General features: G+C 47.2%; 1 protein-coding gene across 1 annotated transcript in view; it reads left to right on the top strand.

Moving 5' to 3' along the window:
- The window catches only part of LOC107109107 (multidrug resistance-associated protein 6-like), a 59406-nt gene that overhangs the window by 6021 nt on the left and 34366 nt on the right, over positions 1–19019 (top strand). The window contains 15 exon segments of the mRNA XM_015409676.1: positions 723–839; positions 1788–1849; positions 1925–2056; positions 3862–4062; positions 5976–6153; positions 7686–7847; positions 10199–10291; positions 11171–11374; positions 11462–11608; positions 13654–13741; positions 15526–15595; positions 15846–15972; positions 16863–17039; positions 17670–17719; positions 17721–17832. Of these exon segments, the coding sequence (XP_015265162.1) occupies positions 723–839; positions 1788–1849; positions 1925–2056; positions 3862–4062; positions 5976–6153; positions 7686–7847; positions 10199–10291; positions 11171–11374; positions 11462–11608; positions 13654–13741; positions 15526–15595; positions 15846–15972; positions 16863–17039; positions 17670–17719; positions 17721–17832 (1920 nt within the window).

Raw genomic sequence — 19019 nt, forward strand, 5'->3', positions numbered from 1 at the left:
ATTATTATTATAGCATTACACCTGGCCAGGGTAAACGCTCTACGTTGTTGCGGGACCTGCAGAGAGGATAAATATGAGGCCATCTTCCCTGTAGTTAGGGGGATCTCAAAGTTCAAGGGGGAGCAGGTTTTATTTGCTAGGCTGTATAATTTCTGGTGCTCCGTATCTAACATCCTGATTTGAATCTGATGAAATGCAGCAGCAAAGGGCAACATAGACAGGGAGTGTAAAGAAAGGCCCAATACTTTGATTTTTTTTCCTCAATGTGTGCTGACCAGTTTGATACACTGAGCTCCGAGAGCATGTGATATATAAGGCTCCCATGCTCGAGAGGTGGCTGAATAGAGCCTGTCCCCGCCTCCCGAATGCTGGTATTCCTTGGAGGTCTCCCATCCAAGTCCTTGCCAGAGTCGACCCTGCTTAGCTTCCAAGATCTGACGAGACGGGGCTTGCCTGGGCTTCAAACAGTTCTGAAGACGGTTCACATGACAGGTTTGCCTTTTTGCTGTCAAGTCACAGTTGACTCTGGCGTTTCCAAGGCAAGAGACTTCAGTGGTTTGCCATGGCCTGCTTTCACGTCATAACCCTGGTATTTTTTGGTGGGCTCCCTTCCACTGTAACTTTTTGTTTCCACGTGGAAGCCAATATAGCGTATAAGACAGGGAGGAAAGCAGCTTCCTGGGTAACATCCGATGGACTAGCGAGGCTTCTCTCTCTTTCAGGGCTTCCGAAATGACCCCTTCCATCATGTTTGCTCATATATTTACTTCACCTTGATCTTATTAGAGCTCGTGCTCTGCTGTTTCACAGATCAGTCTCCTTTCTTCTCCCAAGATGCTGTTGAGGTAAGCATTTGGCCTTTGCCAGGGCTCTTTTTGTAGAAAAAGCCCAGCAGGAACTCATTAGCATAATAGGCCACACCCAACAGCAGGAACTCATTAGCATTTTGGGCCACACCCCTGACAGCACAGCTCATTAGCACATTAGGCCACACCCCCATGTTACCAGACGTGTGGTCATCCAGCCACACCCACCTTTTGCTTGTTATTCTGTTTACCTTGTTTGTTGTCAAAACCCAGGGCCTTTTTTGTAGCAGGAACTCCTTTGCATGTTAGGCCACACACCCCTAATGTAGCCAATCCTAATGAGTTTCTGCTGTTGGGTGTGGCCTATTAGGCTAATGAGTTCCTGCTGGGCGTGGCCAACTTGGGAGCCAGCCGGAACTCCGTTCCTGTGCGTTCCTGCCCAAAAATAGCCCTGGCCCTTTCTGTCTTTTTGGTGGCACTTTCTTTTCTTAGGATTCTGTCTTCCATTTTTCGTTCACATTTCTATTCCTCATCCTCCATTGCTAGCACACTCCTTAAAAGGGATGGGTTGGCCACTAAGGCCGCTGGAAAAAGTTCCGGTGGGCTGCCCTCCCCCCTCCCCCCCCGCCCAAAGCAAGGGGTGACCTAATCCCTGTGTGGGGTGGTTGTAGACTGCTGCTGCAAGATAGTGGCCTGAGTGTGGCGTGGGGAATTAGTCAGCTGGCTGAGCATGGCACAGTACTGGCTGGGCAGGCTCTTTCTGTCTTCTTTGGCTGGGAGGGTGGGTTCCTTTTCCAGGGCCATCTTTTCCTCCCAGTCCACCTCTGCTCCTTAAGTTGGTGTCCTGAACCACAGGCTTGTGCCCCCCACCTCTGGTTTTCAACTGAGCAGAACAGTAGTATGAACACTGTTGTTTTAATATGGCATGAGTATCTGTTTTTTAATCTGATGAGGGTTGTGAGTTGCTGTACCTTTTTGCAGAACCAGTGTCCAGAAGGCAGGGCCTCGTTTGTGTCCCAAATCACTTTCTGGTGGTTTTTTGGGTAAGAAAACAAGCACAGCCCTTCCCTGCTGCTTAACAGATTTGTACAGGTGTTGAAAAAGCTCTTGTTTTACAGGCTGCTCTGGAAGGGATACTGGCAGCCATTACAAACAGAAGACCTGTGGTCCTTAAGAAGAGAAAATACCTCAAAAGAGATTGTGACTCAGATTGAAAAGGCATGGAAAAAGAATTGCACAACAGCCAAGCAGTAAGTGCCTCTGTCCCTAAGATGCAAGTAAGCAGGTTACCAGTTCTGTTTCCAGCAGCTGAATCTCTGAACTGCACAGTAGTGCCAGGACAGCCACTCAAGAATGTAGGTGGATCTTAGTATGAACCTGCAGGGCTCTTCTTAGCAGCAGTAAAAGCACACTTGATAGCAGGGGTCTGCAACCTGTGGCTTCAGAGCCAAATGTGACTCCGTTTCTTTAAACAAGAAAATGAAAGCTTTAAATCGAGGTCTTTTGGAGGGGTAGAAGTGATATCAGAACAATCGTTATCTGAGACTTCCGGTCTATGGCGACATGCTAGTGGACACATCTCCTGGACCTCCCGGGGATGTGATCTGCGCACCAGCAGATAGGAGGGGGGGCAATGGTTCGCTACCCCCCCCTCCTAGCCATGGGGCTTTTGAGGGGCGACCTCTTCACCGGTGCAATGCCGGAGAATTGAGGCGCTCCTCCGCCCTGACGGTCCTGCCGCTGAGTGCATGAATGGATCTAGAGCCGCTGACTGGGACAACCTTCGGAGAGCAAGCAAGTTAAACGGACTCCGAGCGAGGCCAAATGGCCGACAATGAACTGTGAGTCGGGTTAAAGTGAATATGAGAATTTAAAAAGAAAGCTACCCCCCCCCCATGGAGCGAGGAAAAGTGAGTGGGGGAGGGGCCCCTCCCAAATGCATGAATGAAAGCATTACATAAAGAGAGGGGGAAAGCAACTACTGGAACACCCTTGAAAATTGGGGACAATAACATCAGGATTTTAAAAGATATCCCATTTGAAATAAGGCAGAAGAGAAAGAAATACAAAGATTTAATCCTTTTTCAACAAACAAATAGTATTGTAATTCCAGAAGGCGTCATTTTCAGACTCCACAACAAAAAAGAAAAGATTGACTCTTGTTTTCAAAGCACGTGAGTTCCTGAGAGTACAGCTGGGAGAGCCAGCGGAGAACAAGAAGGAAGAAGAAGAAAGCAAATATGATGGCGAGCTGGGCTCGGTGTCTTCTGACAAGGGTTTTCTTTCTGAAAAGGGGGCGGCCGCCCCCAAAAGTCTATACAACTTGAGGATTAGAAAAGATAAGATAAAATAAAGGCTGAAGGACTCTGAATTGTGCCTGAAAATTATACAATAACTATGGGATGCTCTGGGGTTTTTCTTAGATAGATTGATGGGTAAAAAGATAAACAATTAAGCATAACCGACTATGTTCAAAGTAATACTAGCGATTAAGAATAATACTTATACAAGCTGTTGTTATGATCTCCTATTCTTGGGGTTTTAGTTATTAGTGGTTTTCTTTCCTTTCTCCCTAGCTGTAGTTTCCCCTTCCTAATTTTCGGTTATAGTTTGTAGTCTTTTGAAAAAAACCAATAAAAACCTCCCATTAGGGGGATTTTAAAAAGGAAAGAAAGAAAGAACAATCGTTATCTGAAGGGAATGGCCAGCAAAGATTTTTGGAGGACTAAAGGGCTTCTTAAAGATGCTTTACAGAAAGGAAAATGCTAGATGGGCACAGCTTTTCAGGAAGTGCCAAACCATGCACAAATTTATGCCAGTGCACTAAAATAACCCACACAGAATGCCTGTATATTTATTGCTTATTGTGGTATTTCACGTGTGCCACTTTGTAACAGAGAACTTGCAACAACCAGTGTCTGAGTTGCAGAAGCTTTATGAATTGTGTCAACTATACATAAGTACTATTAAGAAGTACAGTTTCAGTTGTGCGAACAGGCTTTCTTGTGCTGTCTCTTTGTTGATCTCTCGCTTTGCATTCATTTTTGTTGCAAAGAGTTGCAGAATCGGTGCAGTTTAGAAGCGAACAAGCATGGGAAGGGTCTGAAGAGACTTCTGTCCTGCTGCAGACGGAATATTGTACAAGCAAGCCACTTCTGAAAATTCTCTGGAGTATGTTTGGGCCCAGCTTTCTCCTTGGAACATTTGGTTTGGTTATTGGTGATATCTTCTTGTTTTTGATCCCAAAGACACTGAGGTACGTGGGCATGGGCAAATATGCTAAGGAGAAAATACCAGATGCACTTGCATGTATAAAATGTACCAGGCGTGTAGGCCAGAAATTATATCCTTTGGCACTGAAGATTCCTGCCACTGTATTGTAGAATACTTTACACTGAAGTGGCTGCAGCTGATTGGCAGTGTTCATTTATTTATTTATTTATTGGATTTTTATCCCAGCCTAGGGCTAGCTCAGGGCGGCTTACAATTTCACCTATCTTGAGGCAGAGTGGTAATAGACCAAAACGTTCTAAACAATTGTGCTGGGTGTGAGCTTGCAGATGGCAATCGTGGCCGCATAATACTGTGTTTTAGCGGCCTTGACTGCCATCTCATAGGATCTCATAAACGTCCTATAACATGTTCTTGTAGCTTCATTGTGGGCACGCCACCACTGCCTCTCTAGCCATCTTAGACTCCATTTCATTAGCTGCAACTCCTGGGTAAACCATGGAGCAAGCTTAGATCGGGGGCGCAGAGGGCACCGGGGAGCGATCTCGTCGATGGCTATCGTGAGTCGGCTGTGCCGGGCCTCTACAAGCTCATTCGACGAGCCACCAGGGGGCTTCGGATCCTGAAAAGCCATTTGAAGCCGCACTGGGTCCATTTGGCTCCGCGGGCGAGCCCAAATCGGCTCACCGCCCAAACAGGGTCGGAGTGGAGTATTTAAACAGGCCTTCAAGGCAAAGTGGTCCGTTCATGGCACTGCCAAGGTCCACTGTAACCCCCGCCACGAAGATCAAATCAAGCGTGTGCCCAACATGGTGGGTGGGGGCCGTTACGAATTGGGAGAGTCCTAGGGCCACCATGGACGACACTAGGTCCGCTGCCTGAGTGGAGGTCGCATCATCAACATGAACATTGAAGTCACCCAAGACTATCAGTCTAGGGTGTTCCCAGGTCCGGCCTGATACAGTCTCCACCGGGGACGGTAGGCTATTGGCCGGTAAATTGGGCAGTCGGTACTCCAGCCAAATCGCCACTCTCCTCGGCTTCCCACACCATCTCGTTGAAATATCTCATTGTAATAAGGTTATAGTAGTGTAAAGTTGCTCCAGAGTAGTATCCAGGTCCAGGGGAGCTTAACTGCTTCCAGGGTGACTGTCATCTTTTTTTGCTTCCCCATTTCTCCAGTATTTTTCTGAAAATCACTCCATCTTTATTCAGATGACCTATGTTTGCAGAAATGGCTCATGGATAGCTGTAGAGCGTGATTGGGTCTGCTGGCCTGGCACACAAGCTGTATGCAGACAGGATTCTGTACACATGATATACGGACTACACAGAGAGCCTATGCATGTACAATTTGTAGGGTCTTTAGAAACGTTTGAATTGATACATGGAAGCAGGGGTCATTTAGTAGAAAAAGGGGTGCAGGAGCTCATTAGCATAACTTATTAGCATAACTTATTTGCATATGCCACACCCCCTGACATCACCGGAAGTGTGTCAGAAGGCAACACCCACCGCTTAGGCTCCACTGGACTGTTTTGGATTGCTAGCTATTGGAGGGGGGGGGACATGCAGATCTGCCCTCACAGAGGAGGGAGAGCTTGTACCTGAAGGCGGACCGGGGGTGCTCTGCAACTTACCTGGCTGTTTCTTGCTCCTCGTGGCTCGACTGAGGGCTGCTGGGAGCAGGGGACGGGGCTTGTTGCATGTGCCCGCCCCCTGGGCTCCTTACTGCCGGAGCTTCGCTCCTGTGTGCTCCCGCAGGAAATTACCCCTGCATGGAAGCATGATCCTGTTCCCTCACCGTCCTTGTGGGCTGGCCTTAAGCATGCCATCAGAATGGGGCTCCTGTACTGAAACGCCACCATGATGGTGCTGTTGTATGGTTTTTAGCCTGCACGGGAGACGTGCTGTCATCTAGGTTTCCTCATCTTACAGCCTTTTCCTAGACTTCATCACTGATCAAGAAGCTCCCTCTTGGAAAGGTTATTTCTGTGCCGTGCTGCTGTTCCTGTTGGCTTGTATCCAAACTCTGTTTGAGCAACGCTACATGTATGTCTGTCTGGCTTTGGGAGTGAAGTTAAAGACTGCCATTACAGGCCTTGTTTATCGCAAGGTAAGCAGGGTATCTGCTACATTTCCCCCCCCCCTTCCCTTTACTTCCACGATTAACTGTTTTTATATACATTTTTCCTGCAATACACTCAAAGTGGTTTCCGAATATGCAAATACCTTACACAGTTCCGCAGGACCTGCAAGACGGAGCTCTTCCGCCAGGCCTTTGAGTAGGAGCCGCCACCACTATTCCACCACTGAGATACCATCTTCCATCTACCCCTGTTACTGGGGGGGGGGTAGATGTCGCCCGGCAGAGAAGGAAAATATCATTCCTGGTGCTCACGCCATTTAAGAAAGCTGGCCGCCCATGTGGGGTGTTGCACATCTTGGGGATTTTACGTAGATTGTTAGCGCACCGAATTTTATTATGTATGTAACAGTGTTTTATTGTTTTTTTAAAAATTAAATTCGGCATTGCTGCTTGTCAGCCGCCCTGAGCCGTCTGGGTAGGGCGGGATATAAATCCCCCCCCCAAAAAAAACATAAACATTTAACCCAAATATAACAGATTCAGACAATCGGCACAGTAGCAGGTCAGTTTCCAAAAGCCTCCAAAATGAGGACAGGTTTCAAGGGAAGGGATGAAAGAGAACAGAGGAGCTGGGCTCCTAAAGACAAGAACAAAGGAACAGGAAGCTTCGGAACCCAAGACTGGACGCTATGCACCAAATGGGAAGCTTTTTTGTCAGTGGAAACAACAGAAAATGCTGTCAGAGAAATCCATGGAAGCAGGGCTTTTTTTGTAGCAGGGACTCCTTTGCATGTTAGGCCACACACCCCTAATGTAGCCAATCCTAATGAGTTTCTGCTGTTGGGTGTGGCCTATTATGCTAATGAGTTCCTGCTGGGTGTGGCCAACTCAGGAGCCAACCGGAACTCCGTTCCTGTGCGTTCCTGCCCAAAAATAGCCCTGCGTGGAAGAATATGATAGCAGAGCAGGTGGAGACAAGATAGAGGAAGCCGGAGCACCATCTTGGAGATACTAACAGGGAAAACAAAGTGTTCACGAGAAGCAAAGGTGAGGAAAGTTGTGTAGAAGCCACTGGCTGTATACTTATTGCAGGAAAAACAAGTTTTTGCTAACAGCGCAGACCTATTGATACGGATGAGGATCATCACCAGGTGATCTTGGTGCCCAGTTATTGATTGTTTCCCCTTGGGGAGTGGAGAATGGGGAAGAGACTGCAAAATGCAACAAAAGGTGGTCCATTTTGGCCTACCTTGTAGTGAGGCACCTTCCTGAGTAGATATAAATCACCTGCCTACCATTTTTCTTCTCACCTTGGCACAGAGAGTACTCCATCTTTCTGTGTTATACCTCTGAGGATGCCAGTCACAGCTACTGGCGAAACGTCAGGTCCTACAATGCCAAGACCAAAGCCGTACAACCCGGAAAATCTACAACAGCTAATGAACTCCGGCCGTGAAAGCCTTTGAGAACAAATCCAAAAATTGTTCAACTGCCTTTTCCAAACAGGTGCGAACATGTGACATCCCCTCCCCCTTGAGGTTTGCCCTTTTCTCCCATAGATCTTAGTCCTGTCAGCTGCAGCCAAGAAAACAACAACCGTCGGGGAAATTGTCAACTTGGTGTCTGTCGATGCTCAAAAGCTAACAGACCTTATGGTCTATTTCAATGGGACCTGGCTGGCCCCTGTACGGATTATCATCTGTTTTGTCTTCCTTTGGCAGGTAAAGTTCATTTTTTTTAATGGGATCTGTTATTAAGAGGGAAGAACCTTGTGTAATCTTGGATCCACTTCTTAGCTCTTCTTCTAAATATGTGGTAAAAAGAACTACAGGGCAGTGAGTTGCAGTGAGAGACTATGGTACTACAATCTTTAATCCTTTTTTTTTTAAGAATAACTAAGAATGCATCCAAACCAGGGGACAGATGGGCTTCCAAGGTATATTTGACCCAGCAGTCCAGATGTGGGTCAGATTTAGTTGTTGCATGCCCAGATGCTATGTGGAGGTTGTTGCAGAATCCGTATGGATGGTGCCATCCAGTTAGGCAAATGCCACAGAAGGACATGGGTGCTGCTTTGGTTACTTGTAATCACCAAACTTCAGAGTGAGCCCAGACATCCAGAAGTGGAAATTTGGCATTACAGTAAATGCCAACTTTTTAAAGCCAGCAAGGGGGCATTTGGTGGCAGTGCGGTGTGTGTGTGTGTGTGGAGGTGGCCACAAGGGGTGGCTGAGGAACCTGTGTAGAAAACTCCCAAGTTGATACTTGTGTTGCTGCTGAATGTCTCTGCATGCGCAGCAGCAGTGAATTCACCTCAGAGAATCATCACCCGGTGTCTGTGGGCTTGTGTAGTAGAAGGCGATCCTGTGTCCTTTTGCAAACTTCATCTGAATTCAGAGTTGTGCAGCTGGCCACCAGATGTTGCCATTAACACAGAACATGTGTTCTGAGGGGACCGTTTCTTGGATTGCAAGAAATAGCCCTCGATCCTCCCATCTGCATGGTCAGTCCAAAGCTAATAGCCAGCACCTTCCCAAGAGAAGCTCTTTCCTATCTAGTAGGCCGTAAAATGAAGCCCTAGCATAACATCGTATTTCAGTGCAATTGTAAGCACCCTTTTTTGTTTGCTTTCAGTGAATTTAGAAAGACGCTGAACTGCAGGCTGTGGAAGGTCAGTAGTTCAGCAGTTCGAGACCCGAGTTGCCGCATGACGGAGTGAGATCCCGTCTCTAGTACCAGCTCCTGCCAACCTAGCAGTTCGGAAGCAAGAAATTGCAAGTAGATAAATAGGGACCACTTCGGTGGGAAGGGAACAGCGTTCCGTGCGCCTTGGTGTTTAGTCATGCCGGCCACATGACCACGGAAACGTCTTCGGACAGCGCTGGCTCTTCGGCTTTGAAACAGAGATGACCCTAGAGTCGGACTCGACTGGCTTTCGAGCAAGGGAACCTTTACCTTTTTAATTCTGTTTAGGATTGGACTGTATAGAATGTAACTGGAGGAGAGCTTCAGGCCATGCTCATTCTGGTCTTGCCTATTTTAAGATAAGCTGCTTATGGCTGACTGTGCTCCAGTGTTTCCATGGTTATATTTCTGTCTTGATTTACAGTAATACATTTATCACTTTAATAGCCAGATTAGCTACTTCTCTTTGGAGGCTGTGTTTTCAGTGTTGCTGTTTTGATGATGTTTTGCAGAGCTGCCTCAGGAGCCTCAGCTTCCTTTTGGTTTCAGTGGAAAATATGGAAAACCTAGAAATAATTTCAGTAAATACATTCCCTACTCAGCCAACTGGAAGTTCACTGAATGGTGACTTTGGGCCAGTTGCAGATTCTCGGTGTAGCCTTCCTTGCAGAGTTGTTATGAGGATAAGCTGGAGGAAGGGACAATGGTATATGCCACTCTGAGCTCCTTGGAGGAAAGGTAAAGGTTCCCTTGCTCAAAAGCCAGTCAAATCTGACTCTAGGGTTGCGGTGCTCATCTCTGTTTCAAAGCCGAAGAGCCAGCACTGTCCGAAGACATTTCCGTGGTCATGTGGCCGGCATGACTAAACACCAAGGTGCACGGAACGCTGTTCCCTTCCCACTGAAGTGGTACCTATTTATCTACTGGCAATTTCTTGCTTTCGAACTGCTAGGTTGGCAGGAGCTGGAACTAGAGACGGGAGCTCACTCCATCTTACGGCACACTCGGGTCTCGAACTGCTGAACTACTGACCTTCCACAGCCTGCAGTTCAACGTCTTAAAGGGCAGGATAAAATTACAATAGGCAGGAAGGTGGATGATGCCAGTGTCTGTGGACAGTGTACATGATGCAGAAGGGGCATAGCCATAGAGGAGCTTTCTCTGCATAGCCAGTTGGACAGAAAGGGCTTTCCATGGTTTGTGTTAGTTGAAATGTCATTCTAATAAGTTCTTTGGTCATTTTGTTTCATTAGCAGTTTTCTGGGTGCAGACTATTTCCATTCTTATTTCATTTCAAGGAATATATGGCAGGGTCTTTGTATGTAAACTTATTCTAATGTTTGGGGTATTTTTCTGGTGACATCTCTTGATTTTTGCACGCCCACAGCTCCTTGGGCCCTCTGCTTTGACTTCTGTTGCGGTGTTCCTGTTTCTCTTGCCTCTGAACTTTGTGATCACCAAGAAAAGAAGCCACTTCCAGGTATGTCACTGCCAGCAAATTAGCTGATGTTATGCAATCCAGTTTAAATGATACTGAGTCTTATTAAAGCAAAGGTTGTGAAATAGTAATTGCAAATGAAAGATTCTCTAAGCCAAATAAATTTAGTTCTGGGAAAGAAGTTAAAGAAGAAGAAGAAGGGGGGGGAGGAGATTGGATTTATACCCTGCCCTTCACTCGGAAGCTCAAATACTTTGGCCACCCAATGAGAAGGGAGCACTCACTGGAGAAGACCCTGATGCTGGGAAAGATTGAAGGTCAAAGAAGACAGGGACGGCAAAGGATGAGATGGTTAGACATAGATGCAACGAACATGAAGTTGAGCAAACTTCAGAGGATGGCGGAAGACCGGAAGGCCTGGCGAGATCTGGTCCATGGGGTCCCAAAGAGTCGGACTTGACTGTGCGACTGAACAACAACAACAACTTCACTCAGAGACTCAGAGCGGCTTACAAACTCCTTTCCCTTCCCCTCCCCACAACAGACACCCTGTGAGGAAGGACAGCTCTTGTCAGAACTAGGGCTTGCCCAAGGTCATCCAGCAGGTGCAAATGGAGGAGTAGGGAATCAAACCTGGTTCTCCCAGATTAGAGTCTGCACACTTAACCACTACACCAAACTACACCAAATTTAGGGGCTAGGTTAAGAATACAGATTAAGAATACAGATTCTCAAAAGGTAAAACTAAGCTTTAAAAAAAACCCCTACAAAATATACACAGCATTCTACAAATGAATTAAAAACATGATATAAGAGGCGCCCTGCCGGATGACCAGGGTCCATCTAGTATAGCATCTTGTTTTACACAATAGCCAGTTTTCCAGGCATAATGATGGTTCTCTGTATTGGGTTCTCTTTCAGGAAGTCCAAATGCAACATAAGGATAGTCGTGCCAAACTGATCAACTCTATTCTTGGCAACATTAAAATCCTTAAGTTGCATGGCTGGGAAGAGCACTTTACAGGCCAAGTGCTGGACGTCCGAATGCAGGAACTTAGGGCACTGAAGATCTCCCAGTTTCTCTTCTCAGCATCTCTGGCTTCTTTCCACTCCTCAACGTTTCTGGTGAGTCCAGTTTTGCCCATGCAGCTGAAGTCGCCCCATCCGTGGCATCCCCAGCCCCTCACCAATTTCCCCCTCCCTGCCCTACAGATTGCTTTCATCATGTTTGCCGTCTACACCTTGACAGACGAGCACCATGTCTTGAATGCCCAGAACGCCTTCGTCTCTTTGGCCCTGGTCAACATCCTCAACACTGCTCATTCATTCCTTCCCTTTTCCATTAATGCCGTCATGCAAGTGAGTCCCAGGTTGATCTTTCGTTTGGCTGCATTGCTGTGTGCTGGGGCAGGGAAAGTTGGCAACCGTCTGCCAGTGGGTCTAACCAGGCGTCATATTGAGAGTGCTCTGTATTTCTTTTAACCTTTGAACAGGAGTCCCAAATGAATTTGGGACTGCGGTGCAAGGGATGGGAGGGGGGGCTACACTTCCCTGACAGTATTTATATATATTACTGGCAAGATGTCAGTCAGTCATGAACTGGTGTTAGAACTTGCTGATCTAGTTTGACAGGTGGCTGTCATGTGACTACTAGATTGCATCATATTCTGGACTTGTCAGAATGACTCAGCAAAAGTAATTGCTATGACCTGATTGGCTGATGTGCATATATATTGCAGCAAGTTCAGTGCTACACATCTCTGTATTGGGATCGTTTGTATGCGAAGCACTTTGTCAGTTTGTACGGTGAAAGTGCTAAGAAGGACTGTGTATCTGTATCCAGTTGTCCAGTGTAAATAAGTGTAAATAAATGTAAGTACTCAGTATATAAGGAAACAGAGACTAAACTACCGTCATTCCCCTTGTGTCATGCACCCAACCTGAAACAGCCCCCACTTGAATGCTCTTTGCCCCACTGAAGCAGACATACCAGTATCAATACCTGTTACATTTCCCCAGGTGAGCAAACAGTAGCTGGGCTGTTTCAGGTCAGGGGTGGTATCATAGAAGTAATGTCACAGCTCCTTTCTCTTTCACCCTGTCTCCTTGCGTTCTGTCATGTGTTGGTTCCCAGTAACTTTGGTTACCCTTTGGGAAGAAAAAGGTAAAGGTAAAGGTTCCCTTGCTCGAAAGCCAGTCGAATCCGACTCTAGGGTTGCGGTGCTCATCTCCGTTTCCAAGCCGAAGAGCCAGCGCTGTCCGAAGACGTTTCCATGGTCCTGTGGCCAGCATGACTAAACACCAAGGCGCACGGAACGCTGTTCCCTTCCCACCGAAGTGGTCCCTATTTATCTACTTGCAATTTCTTGCTTTCGAACTGCTAGGTTGGCAGGAGCTGGAACTAGAGACGGGAGCTCACTCCATCTTGCAGCACCCGGGTCTCGAACTGCTGAACTACTGACCTTCCACAGCCTGCAGTTCAGCGTCTTGACCACTTGAGCCACCGCAGCTCCTTGGGAAGAAAAGTGGGGTATAAATAGCTAAAGAAATAAAAGGTTCCAGCTTCCGTACCTGGTATCTCCTGTCAAAGGATCTCAAACAGACAAACAAATAAACAAGAGGTGTCAAGAAACACCATTCTCTGGAGAGCCACTGTCACTCCAAGCAGATGAGACAGCACTAAGGGACCAGTGGCCAGGCTTGCTATAGGATAAGTTTATCCCTAATTCTGAAAGGAAAGGGGCTGCTGTTTAAGACTGGAGCACCTGTTTTGCATGCAGAAGGTCCCGGGTTCAGTATCAGGCAGCCAGTGTTAGGACAGACTTTTCTGTTCCTGAAATCTTGGAGAACCGCTGCCAGTCTTTTGCCAGTCACAGTAGAAAAATACTGAGCTAGAAGAATGAACAATTTGACTCCGGCAGATAGATACACAGGGCTATTTTTGGGCAGGAACAGAGTTCCGGCTGGCTCCCAAGTTGGCCACGCCCAGCAGGAACTCATTAGCATAATAGGCCACACCCAGCAGCAGAAATTCATTAGGATTGGCTACGTTAGGGGTGTGTGGCCTAACATGCAAAGGAGTCCCTGCTACAAAAAAAGGCCCTGGGTTTGGACAACAAACAAGGTAAACAGAATAAGAAGCAAAAGGTGGGTGTGGCTGGATGAGCACAATTCTGGTAACATGGGGGTGCGGCCTAATGTGCTAATGAGCTGTGCTGTCAGGGGTGTGGCCCAATATGCGAATGAGTTTCTGCTGTTGGGTGTGGCCTATTATGCTAATGAGTACCTGCTGGGCGTTTTCTACAAAAAGAGCCCTGTTACATTTTTATAGAGAGCACTGGGGCCTACTAAGCCCACAGGCATGGGCCTTCAGCTGGAGCATATATTTGTGTGTTTTATTCCAGGCCAAGGTTTCTCTCAAACGTTTAGCCACCTTTCTCTGCCTTGAAGAGCTGGAGCCACCAGCAGCAGACCGTGATTCTTTAGACAGCCGTAAGTACCAGCTTGGGGAGAAGTTGCCTTCTGTATTTTTAGAAGCCATCTCTGCCAGCTACTCCACTGATGGCTCTTGAGTCTGTCTGTACTCTTCCAATAGTTTGTACTCTCTGCCAAAAATGCAAAATCATACACTGTTACGAAGCAACTTGGAAAACTGTAATATGTCAAGCAGGACTCTGAAGAGGTAGCAGCCTAGAAATGTCCTAAGTAAATAAATAAAATAAATTCAGACGGCTGGTGGAAGCTCAGTAGATTTAATTGCCTTTCCATGAAAAATGAACATGTACCAGAGAAGGCTTCTTGTTGGCGTATTTGTTTCCTGCATACAGAGGATTTTTTTAAAATGTTGCTCGGCAGCCTTGCAGCCTGGCTCCCTCCTTCATATCTACTAATTCATAGTGAGAGCCAGTTTGGTGTAGTGGTGAAGTGCGCAGACTCTAATCTGGGAAAACCGGGTTTGATTCTCCACTTCTCCACTTGCACCTGGCTGGATGACCTTGGGCGAGCTTTAGTTCTGATAAGAGCTGTTCTTGAAAAAGAGCCGTTTCTGTCAAGAGCTCTCTCAGCCCCACCTACCTAACAGGGTGTCTGTTGTGGGGAGGGGAAGGGAAAGGAGTTTGTAAGCCGCTCTGAGACACCTTTGGGTAGTGAAGGGTGCGGTATAAATCCAATCTCTTCTCTTCTCTCTCTTCTATTTAGCTGGGTGAACTGCTGTTTGTGAATCAGGGCTAAGTGAGAATATTGCATTAGAGGGAGGTGATTGGGTTTGGATGTGGTTTTCTAGCAAATTCCTGTTCCGGTATGAAGCTCACCGGGTAACCCCAGCATAAGACTAAGGGCTGTAGCAAAGTGCTTTGCAATTGTAAAGTCCCAGGTTCAATCTCTGGTCAAACACAAAAGGATCTAGTCTCTTCCTAAGATCATGGGGAGCTGCAGACAGTGGTAGGCTAGGTAGATCAGTGCTCTGACTTGGTCCAAGACAGCATGATACGTTTGCCAGTCACCATCCTACCAGCAGGGTTGATGTGTCGCTCAACAACTCTACTGAGCTCCTCGAAGAAAAGACGGAGTACAAATGTCATGAGCAAATAAAGGAAAATCCAGTTTTTAAAAAATTAATTGTACAGAAAGACCGGCATTTATTTTAATTTTATACTCCACTTAAGGTGGCAGTAATTCTTGCTGTCATTATAACCTTAACTGTTTGTTACAGTTCATGAAGCTTATTCTATTTATATACCACACTCCCCCCCCCCACTAGGGACTCAAAATGTCTTATAACGGCATTCTGTTTCCCTCCGTTTTATCCTCACAACAAAAACCCTGTGAGGCAGGTTAAGCTGAGTATGTGTGAGACTCAGAGGTCATTTCGGGGGGGGGATGCGGGGGGACGCAGTTCCCCCGGGTGAGGTGCAGGGGGCGGGGCACATGACGAAGCCCCGCCCCCTGCTTCCGGCCGCCCCGCTTCCAGCCCTCATTCAGCCAGGAGGAGGCAGGAGAAGAGGGAGGGTAAGTTGCTCCCCCCCCGCCTCTCCCTACCCCTGCCTGCCTGGGGCCAGGGAGGGCCTTGGCGGGGCTTCCTCGCACCCGGCGGCGGCGGCCGGGACCGTTGGGGGCGGGGTGTGTGGCCTTATGACACACTTCCCGATATGTCAGGGGGTGTGGCATATGCTAATGAGTTATGCTAATGAGTCCCCCTAGCTTTTTTTCTATGAAACGACCCCTGAGTGGAACAATAAAGTTTGTGCTGCTCCTTTGTATGCCTTTTTTCTCTTTAGTACAGGGTCATATTGTTGTAAGGAATGGAACTTTCAGCTGGGGCAGAGAAGATCCTCCCTGTCTGAAAAGGTAAGTGGTTGTGTACAATTGGAGGCTTTAAAATGTTTTCCCCTGGTTTTTGTTGATTACCAAAGCATGCCGACAGATGATCACCCTCGTAAATCCATGCAACCATGGCAAAGTCTATGGGGGGGGGATTTCCCCTGTCCTAACACACAGCGCAAATAGATGGCCATAATTTCAGGCTGTTACTGTTGTCCTTTCAGTAGGTGCTAAGAACCAGAAGCTCATTGGATATTTAATGTTACTGTTATTTCAGGATGAACCTCATCGTACCCCAGGGTAGCCTGTGTGCTGTGGTTGGCCAGGTAGGAGCGGGCAAGTCCTCCTTACTCTCAGCATTGCTTGGTGAGCTGCAGAGAACAGAAGGCTGTGTGGCCCTGAAGGTAAAGTCTTTTCCTGTCCTGGGCAGTCTTTTCACCTTATAAAATAGTCTGGGGCCTGTCTACCTGAGGGATCGCCTTTCCCCGTACATTCCCCCAAGGGCACTGAGATCCGAGTTGCAGAATCGCTTGGTCCTCCCTGGCACTAGGGACGCTAAGTTAACATCGACAAGAACTAGGGCATTTTCCCTAGCTGCACCAATACTGTGGAATCAGCTCCCAAATGAAATTCGAGCTCTGCGGGATCTCCACCAATTCTGTTTGAGAGATGTTCTTCTCCATTACTTATGCAATGAAATAGGTGAAACTATTAAACTCCATGTGAATTGGACAGCTTTTCCATTGAAGTGCAATTTTTCATACATCATCAACTTATAGACTCTTGGTTAGAAGAAGACGTTTGTCGAAATGGCATCGCATTCCGGAGACCACCGTCCCGTCTTTGTCATCTTCTGTCTTTCTGTATCTGAACTTACCGACCTTCCACAGCCTGCAGTTCAGCGTCTTAACCACACGAGCCACCGCAGCTCCTGTGCTAGCTATGAGGAGGGCCTAAATCCCTATCTCCACAGAATGTATAGGATTTTATTTTTCAGTTTGGTTTAAAAACTCAAGAGTCAGGCTCTTTTTGTAGCAGGAACTCCTTTGCATATTAGGCCGCACACCCCTAATGTAGCCAATCCTCCAAGAGCTTACAGAGCTCTTCTTACAGGAGGTACTGTAAGCTCTTGGAGGATTGGCTACATTAGGGGGGTGTCGCTTAATATGCAAATGAGTACCTGCTACAAAAAGAGCCCTGCGGAAGACTATCATGCAGCAGGGATCCATGTCCCCTCTGGCTAGGGCAGTGCTGTTCCTTCTCTGCATTTGATGACCTCTGCTTCTTTTCACAGGGCACGGTGGCTTTCGTTCCCCAGGAGCCCTGGATACAAAATGCTTCTGTGGAAGACAATGTCCTTTTTGGGCAAGGGATGGAAAGGGAATGGTACGAGAGAGTGATCGCAGCCTGTGCCCTGCAGCCGGACCTGGAGGGCTTTCCTGCCGGAAGTCAGACTGAAATAGGAGATCAGGTTTGTTGCTTGCTGTGTTTGTTGGCCAGGAAGTGAAAAAAATTGACAGTGATTCGGGGCGCCTCCACAGATTGTTAAGTGCCTTCCCCGAATGAGACCCTTTTTCTTTTTAAAAGGTGGGGGTCTCATCCAGTGCTCCCTCTAAGCTGTGAAGTCCTGTGAGCAAAAATTCTACTTTGTGAGCTACCAGCATTAAAGTTGTGAGCAGGCTGTTGATTTGGCTGCTGCATAAATGAGTTTGCTGTGGACTGGAGCCCTCCTTCCTGAGCTAAGACAAAAAGGTGAGAGCCAGAGGGTTAAAAAACTGTGAGCTAGCTCATGCTAACTCAGCTTAGAGGGAACACTGGACTCTCATCATGTCCTGAACATTTTGTTTTCTTAATAATTTTTTTAAAAAATTGTTTTCTTCCCACTCTCTCTAACTGCTCTCTCTCTAAGTGCTACACACATTGGACAAAGAGAGTTGTTTTATACACAACACTCAAAGGACCTCCAGCGCAGCTCTTCTCTTTGGCTTTTACATGAAATGTGAAAAAAACAAACGTGTATGAGAACATATTTTAATTGTACTTGAATTTGGTGACACAGCGTATGCATCGTGGATAAAATAAATGTTTTGTGGCTCCACAGGGCATAAATATTTCTGGAGGACAGAAACAGAGGCTGGGATTGGCACGCGCAGAGGAATGCCGCGGTGTACCTCCTGGACGACCCGCTGTCTGCTGTGGATGCCCAGGTTGGCCAGCACATTTTTGAGCAGGTCATTGGACCCAATGGCTTGTTGAAAGACAAGGTATGATTAGCTCGGTCTCCTGTGTTGCTACTATGTCTGCCTTTGTATTGAGGCTCCAGAAGGCTCCAGTGTATAGAATCAAACAGGCAGGAAGCAGACTTGAAAGAACAGCACCATCGGCACAACCACACTGAAGATCAAATTTGTGCTAAATCTGGTCTGCTGGTTATGGTAAGGGTTATTGGGCACCTATATGCAAATATGAAATATGTATGCGTAATGTCAGTTTCATGGAGCTGCGGTGGCTCAAGTGGTTAAGACGCTGAACTGCAGGCTGTGGAAGGTCGGTAGTTCAGCAGTTCGAGACCCAAGTTGCCGCATGACAAAGTGAGCTCCCGTCTCTAGTTCCAGCTCCTGCCAACCTAGCAGTTCGAAAGCAAGAAATTGCAAGTAGATAAATAGGGACCACTTCGGTGGGATGGTAACAGCGTTCCGTGTGCCTTGGTGTTTAGTCATGCCGGCCACCTGACCACGGAAACGTCTTCGGACAGCGCTGGCTCTTCGGCTTTGAAACGGAGATGAGCACCGCAACCCTAGAGTCGGATTCGACTGGCTTTCGAGCAAGGAAACCTTTACCTTTACCTTTAATGTCAGTTTCAGATTGTGTGCATGCCCATTTAAATCCTATGACTAATCATGCTGGATCAGGCCATCTAGCACAAAATCTGCAATAGGAGGAATAATATACAAAGCCCTTCATGGTTTTGGTCCCTCTAACACGACAGCTTTGCTCGTCTGAGCAGGGCCTTTTGCAGGTGCCAGCCTGCAATTGGGCAAAATCAACAACTGCCTGTACATGTGCTTCCTTCATTGTGGCACCTACCTTATCGAATGTCCTGCCCCAAGAGGTCAGGAAGGCTCCCGCTCTCCTCCCATTTTGCAAACTGTGCAAAACTGAATTATTCAAGAAGGCTTTTCTGCACAGGTATTATTATATTCTCCTGCCAACCTAGCAGTTCGAAAGCAAGAAATTGCAAGTAGATAAATAGGTACCACTTCGGTGGGAAGGTAACAGCATTCCGTGCGCCTTGGTGTTTAGTCATGCCGGCCACATGACCACGGAAAACGTCTTCGGACAGCGCTGGCTCTTCGGCTTTGAAACGGAGATGAGCACCGCAACCCTAGCGTTGGATTCGACTGGCTTTCGAGCAAGGGAAACCTTTACCTTTACCTTTATTATTATATTA

This window comes from Gekko japonicus, unplaced genomic scaffold (assembly GCF_001447785.1).
Source record: "Gekko japonicus isolate JY-2015 unplaced genomic scaffold, Gekko_japonicus_V1.1 scaffold3070, whole genome shotgun sequence".
Lineage (NCBI taxonomy): Eukaryota > Metazoa > Chordata > Lepidosauria > Squamata > Gekkonidae > Gekko > Gekko japonicus.